This window comes from Terrapene carolina, unplaced genomic scaffold (genome assembly GCF_002925995.2).
Source record: "Terrapene carolina triunguis isolate 2854851 unplaced genomic scaffold, T_m_triunguis-2.0 Scaffold374, whole genome shotgun sequence".
Taxonomy (NCBI): Eukaryota; Metazoa; Chordata; order Testudines; family Emydidae; genus Terrapene; species Terrapene triunguis.
Window position 1 is genome coordinate 16,621,734 of NW_020664725.1, and position 6,910 is coordinate 16,628,643.

The window sequence follows — 6,910 nt, forward strand, 5'->3', positions numbered from 1 at the left end:
GCGACAGGTCCGGCGAGTCGCGGCACTGATTCCTGGATAGAGACTCATCTGAAGAATCATGACGCTGCTTCCTGGGTGGAGAAAACTCAGGCGAATCATGACGACCTCTCCTGCGAGGTGATGGGTCAGACGAGTGTTTAATTTTCTTTTGTTTTGTGGTTTCTGAACTGGAAATAAAAACAAAACAAGAGGTTTGTAAAGCAGCCAGCAGGGTTTAAAGGGAGCCAACAGACCTGCTGAACGAAGCGCTGGTTACCAATTCACATTTGGTTCTCAGTTTCACAGACAGACGTTCACACAGATTAATGCCTGAACTTGTCACCTCTGATCTGTCACTACCACGCCAAAAACCCCAAAAGGGCTCCTATACCTGGGCCCTCTGAGCTCCAGCCGGGTTGGCACTTAAGTTCTACCGGAATCACTTTATGACCAATCCACTTAATAGTGGAAGGGGCTGAAACAGATTTTATGGGCAGTCAGAATATTTTCAGGAGTCATGTGAGAATTTAAAGATCCCAAGGCTGTTATGAAAAGGAGGGAACTCTACTGTCCTCATCACATTCCGGCTTTGCTTGCCAGCATGCAGCCACCTACATTTTCCCTACATATTTAAATGACTAAGGAATAAATCTGCTTCCTGTGTTAAAGTGCTGTGTATTATTTCTGTACACTGTATTAGACAGTTACTGCGTTCTCCCCCAGAGGTGAATGCATTTTAGTGCTGAATAAAGCAATCCTCATATATCCCTTACCTACATCATAAGGCTTAACTGTAAAGTACTGAGAGACCACAACCCCAGGCAAAGTCCCATACCTTGCTGTAGACTTGGCAGCTAGAGAAAGGTCTGAGCTTTGTGAATCTTCATTCTGATCTAAAAAAAGAAAAGAATCATCACTTAGATTCTTATCATAGTGGACCACAAACTAAATATGAGTCAACAGTGTAACAGTGTTGCAAAAAAAGCAAACATCATTCTGGGATGTATTAGCAGGAGTGTTGTAAGCAAGACACGAAAAGTAATTCTTCCGCTCTACTCCGCACTGATTAGGCCTCAACTGGAGTATTGTGTCCAGTTCTGGGCGCCACATTTCAGGAAGAATGTGGACAAATTGGAGATAGTCCAGAGAAGAGCAACAAAAATGATTAATGGTCTAGAAAACATGGCCGGTGAGGGAAGACTGGGGCAGGACGATATGATAACAGTTTTCAAGTACATAAAAGGTTGTTACAAGGAGGAGGGAGAAAAATTGTTCTTCTTAACCTCTGAGGACAGGACAAGAAGCAATGGGCTTAAATTGCAGCAAGGGAGGTTTAGGTTGGACATTAGGAAAAACTTCCTAACTGTCAGGGTGGTTAAGCACTGGAATAAATTGCCTAGGGAGGTTGTGGAATCTCCATCATTGGAGGTTTTTAAGAGCAGGTTGGACAAACACCTGTCAGGGATGGTCTAGATAATAATTAGTCCTGCCATGAGTGCAGGGGACTGAACTAGATGACCTCTCCATGTCCCTCCCAGTCCTATGATTCCTCCATACAATGAGAGCACATCTCAGGACTTATGGGGTACATGCTTCTTCTGTTGGTGTTTCATTTTTCAGCTTGCAGAAGCAAAACACTCAGGGGAAGGGGATGGAAAGTTAGCCCAGACATGCTTCCTAGATGAAGTCAGACAGGGCTCCCTGCAAACAACTAAGAAGGCCCCTGTCCTCACATCTTCTGCAGATGATGACTACTCTCACTTTCACCCTCAGTTCCATTGATGACAACCTGACAACTGCAGGGCACCACCTTGCTGAAATCAAGTTGAAGCTCTTGGCTTTATCTTCAAACCCATTCACAAGTCCCCCCATCCTCATTTCATCCTGTGTCCTACTGTATCCCATCAGCCCCTCTGTTCTCTGTACAATGCCAGTCCTGAATCTCTGTTCATTTCCTTCTATCACTCTCCATGTGTAATTTTCCATGCTGCCCTTTCCTGTGGAACACCCCTTCTAAGCCAAACCATCTCTCTTCGGTCAAGTCCCTCTTGAAAGCCCTTTTCTTCTGTAAGGCTCATAAGAAGATATATGTATTGAAATGTGGAATGAAAACCCTATAAAACCTAAGCCTTCTCCATCTCTGGGTTACCCAGTGTTCCCTATCTTCTACATACCTATCTTTAAGTGTAAATTACTTGGAACAAGGACTTACTACATTTGTGGGGATTGTACCAAGCTGAATACTTTGCTGGGGATAAAACAACCACAGCCACCACTCCAAGCTTACCTCCTAAAAGCTTCCATTTACTATTTGTCCGGAATTCTTCCATCCGTTTCACTTCTTCTGGACGCTCATCAATAAACTCTGCCACCTGAATGCAACGTAGCAGAGTTACAACCCAGGAGATTTTCTACTCTCAAAAATAAACACACTCAGGCAACTAATGTGGTTGCCTGTAATCCTCCATTATTATGCTGCACAGACTTCTTGTACATTGATATCAAAACATACAATACTGCTAAAGCCTCTGACTATGTATTAGTCTCTGGATTGGTCTCTGTAGCTCTAGAATGGAACACATCCCTTACTACTTAAGTAGCAAAGTTTAGCTCACATCATCAATTGCACGGGCTTATTTGATTTCATTACAAGGGGTTGTTTTAAAACTTTTCAAAATATTTCTCTCATCTGTTGCTTTTGTTTTGCAACAGCTCACCACTGCTTCTTTTTCATTTAAAAATCAATCTCTAAAGACCCACCATGTCAAGCAGTCTCAGCTCAAAATTTAGATTTGGCTCAAAAACAGGAATTAGCAAAAAAATTTCTATCAATTCCAATGGGAACTTTATTTGTTTGAAGGGAAGTTTTAGATCTAAACAGTATCTGTTCACCAGACATTGAAGTTGGGCTACTGCAAAAGAAGCAATAAGTGAAACTGATCAGCCTAATTAAAAATCTGTGCATATCTCAGCTGCTGTTAGTAACTCAAATAAAGGCTTTTAAAAATATGATTGTTAACTCACTAACATCCCATTAGAAGTTGCTAGTGACAGTCTATCTACTTACAGTATGTCATTAGAACCTGAACTAGACAAAGCACAGGAGAATATGCTCCAGCACAGTAGTTCTCAACGAGGGGTCCAGGCCCCCCTCGGGGGCCACAAGCAGGTTTCAGGGGGGCCTCCAAGCAGGGCCAGCATTAGACTCGCTGGGGCCCAGGACAGAAATCCAAAGCCCCACTGCATGGGCCTGAAGCCCAGGTCCCTGAGCCCCGCCACCCGGGGCTGAAGCTGAAGCCTGGGCAACGTAGCTTTGCAGGGGCCCCTGTGGCATGGGGCCCCAGGCAATTGCCCTGCTTGCTACGCCTAACGCCAGCCCTGGGTTTTATATGCAGAAAACCAGTTATTGCGGCACAGGTGGGCCATGGAGTTTTTATAGCATGTTGGGGGGGGCTCAGAAAGAAAAAGGTTGAGAATCTCCGCTCTAGGAAGCAATTACCCCCAGAAGAGGGACATGAGTCACGAAGCATAATAGTAACTGAAAAGCACTTAGAGACCTTCAGACACTGGGCATCCTGGATTCTCTATGGGACGTGTAGTGTAAAACAGCCCTTGTGCAGCCACATTTTTCACATGTGCTCTGGGACAAATCTGACACTGATTAAGGCCAACAGAGTTGCACCCACTTATGCTATTGGTCAATTTTACTTTCTATTTCTGAACCCCCTTCACAGAACAGCAGCACTGCAGGATCAGCTGCTCTCTCCTTTTGCTATAATGTTGTTTTGTTAATTTTTTTAATGCAAGATAGAGACGCAATAGCTTACACACCAAATGCTCCCTTTGCTGATGGTTGTAAAAGGCCTAGCAGAATGAGGCTCCAAACTGCTTTAAGCCTTTAGATCTACCGCAATGCATATATAAAACATTTGAATGCAAAGTATCATTCTTTCTAGGATACTAATGAGATCTCTCTACGGTTAAACCAGACGAGTTATTCACTTGTCCACTTACACAGGCAGCCATTCCCCCGGGCACTGCGTGGCAAGTGTGTCCCCCCATGATGACAGCAGGAAGTTTGTAGGGGTGCTGAATACAATTAGTAATTTGATTTTTGATAGCACAAGCCTCCCGACCCTAGAGTACCCACCACAGGCAGGTCCCCTTCATCCTCTTCCTCCTCTTTCTCTTGTGCAGCAGAAATGCTATTCCAGCTCACATCATCATCCACTATTCGCATCCTGAGAGGAGGGGGAGAAAGGTAGTGGCATTAGGAAATGACCATGGCTCAGGGGAGTACAGAGCAGATGAATGAAGCAATAAGGGGCATTTGTGTCCAATGTATGCAACTCAGGTGGCAGGCAAAAGAAGGCCCCTCAGAGACTAGACACAGTGGTTGCTTTTGGCATCCCCATAGTCCACTGTGGTAAGAGCAACTGCCCCCAATCAGCCACCTGGGGGGGATGCTCTAGATATACCTCTCCCCAGACCCAGTGAACAGGGCAGGGGGAGCAAGAAAAGAAGCTACACAAGCCCCAACTCCCCTAACACCCACTGGAGATAGGGGTAGATACAGGGGTTCTGGTCTCAGAGGCAGGGGAGATGCTTGGTGGGCCCCCATGGTTAAGGGGTTACTTGGGGATCCTTCAGAAGTGAAAGTGGGGGAGGTCTCACAGATTCCAAGGGCAGACCGGAGCATTGTGATCATCTAGGTTTTCAACCTGCGGGCAGCAGGCCGCTCGTGGCCCAATCAGCACAGAGCAGCAGCCCACGTGACATCCTCAGGGCCATACAGGTAGTACTGGATGCAGCCCACAGTGGTAAACAGGTTGAGAACCTGACCTCCTATATAGCATAGGCCAGGGAACTTTCCCACAATAATTCCTAGAGCAGATCTTTTAGAAAAACATCCAGTCTTAATTTTAAAAACATTTGAGATAGAAAACCTTGGTAAGTTATTCCGATGGTAAATTAGTCTCACTCTTAAAAATGTACGCCTTATTTCCAGTCTGAATTTGTCTAGTTTCAACTTCCAGCCACTGGATCGAGTTCTACCTTTCTCTGCTAGACTGAAGAGCCCATTATCACATATTTATTCCCCATCTAGGTTCTTACAAACTGTAACCAGGTCACCCCTTAACCTTCTGTTAAGCCAAGTAGTCTGAGACCCTTGAGTCTGTCGCTATAAGGCAGTGGCTCTCAACCTTTCCAGACCACTGTACCACTTTCCGGAGTCTGATTTGTCTTGCCTACCCCCAAGTTTCACCTCACTTAAAAAAGACTTGCTTACAAAATGAGACATAAAAATACAGACGTGTCACCGCCCACTAGTCGTGAACAGGGGCTGGCTTTCTTGTTTTTATACGTCTGAGAGAATCAACTGAAATATAACTATTGCACTTGCATGTATTTCAGTGTATAGTGTACAGAGCAGTACAAACAAGTCATTGTCTGTCTGACATTTTAGTTTGTACTGACTCCACTACTGCTAGTTACGTGGCTTGTTGTAAAACTAGGCAAATCTCTAGAGGAGCTGATGGACCCCCTGGAAGACCTCGGCGCCCCCCCGATGGAGAACCGCTGCTATAGGGCCCGTTTTCCAACCCATGAATCATTCTCGTTTCCCTCCGAGGGGGGGGGGGGAAATCGGGGGGGGGGGAAAGTCGGGCGTTGCCAGGGGAACCCTTAGGGCAGCGCGGGGGGGTCCCTGGGAGAAGGGGGGGCTAAGGGCTGGGGGAGCTCGGGCAGCCTTGGGGTTGGGGGAGCGCAGGGGGCCGAGGAGTCCTTGGAACGGGAGGGGGCCAGGGCACCCCCCAGGCAGGGGGACCCCGAGGAATCCGGGGGGGAACCCGGAAGCGGGGGGGAGGGGCGATGCCCTCCCCCCGGCCCGGCCGCTCACCCCCTGCCGCTGCTCCCCGGCGGTTTCTTCCTCCGCTTGCGCCTGCCGCCCTCCGGCTCGGCCGCGGCCCCGCCCAGGTAGCGCCGCAGGTACTCGGCCTTGGACAGGCCCGGGGCCGCCATTGCGGAGCGGCGCAGACGGGGCGGCGGCGGGGACAAAACAGCGCGAGGCGCGCACCGGAAACCGACTGGCCCCCGGCCGCCGCACGTGGGGCGGGGCGAGCGGGCGCGCGCTTCCGGCTGTGCACGCGCTGCGCAGGGCGTGTGACGTACAGCGAGCGCTGGGATGGGGCGGGGCACGCGGCTCCTGCAGCAGGGAGTTCCCTTGGTCTGCCCCGCCTGAGCGGGGGGGAGGGGGAGGGGATCGGATCAGTGACTGATATGGGGGGGGGGGGGGGGGGGGGGGGGGGGGCGGGGGCGGGGGCTGGTGGGGGGGGGGGGGAGGTAAGGGAGCTCCCTAGGCTGCAGCAGGGTAAATTATTGAATTGTAATGGCTCTCCGGCCATTAAAAACCTCAGGTAAGGCAAAGGGCCCTGCTGTCTGCAGCCTTGTGCTGGGGCTTCCCCAGGCTGGATTCTAAGGAAGGTTAAGATTTTGTCATGGATAGTTTTAGTAAATGTCACAAACAAGTCCCAGGCTACAAAGAAAAATTCTCAGAAGGCCAATACCTGGCTGACTTTTACTTTAAAAAAAAAAAAAGTCCATGACAAAATGGAGAGCTCAGCTATGGGGTCCCCCCCCACTGGGCACAGTGGCTAGGGAGCTTTGGAGGGTCCTACTGGCTGCCATCCACAGCAGGGGGATCCTACAGCTCCCAAGCTGCCATGGGCTGAAATTAGATTACAGGACTTGCACAACCCCCATAAAAAAAAAATCATAGCTGTCATGCTAAGAAGCCAGCATCCTCTTTGCTCCTACAGGTGGCATGTAAGAGTGCAGTACAGCTGCCCCATTTTATCTCAGATGGAACATTAAACAAACCCAGTTTTTGTCAAGTTATTGCTTTATTTTGAGCAAAGCTGAGTACATTGAT

At 48.6% G+C, this 6,910-nt stretch overlaps 1 protein-coding gene across 1 annotated transcript in view; it reads right to left on the bottom strand.

Moving 5' to 3' along the window:
- BUD13 (BUD13 homolog) overlaps window positions 1-6,076 on the bottom strand; it is a 13,630-nt gene extending 7,554 nt beyond the window's left edge. Inside the window, exons 1-5 of the mRNA XM_026657952.1 lie at window positions 5,879-6,076; window positions 4,130-4,220; window positions 2,267-2,351; window positions 815-872; window positions 3-167 (exon numbers count right to left, since the gene is read on the bottom strand). Of these exons, the coding sequence (XP_026513737.1) occupies window positions 3-167; window positions 815-872; window positions 2,267-2,351; window positions 4,130-4,220; window positions 5,879-6,000 (521 nt within the window). The 5' untranslated portion in view covers window positions 6,001-6,076. The remainder of the gene's footprint in view (window positions 1-2; window positions 168-814; window positions 873-2,266; window positions 2,352-4,129; window positions 4,221-5,878) is intronic.
- Window positions 6,077-6,910: the final 834 nt, after the last annotated feature.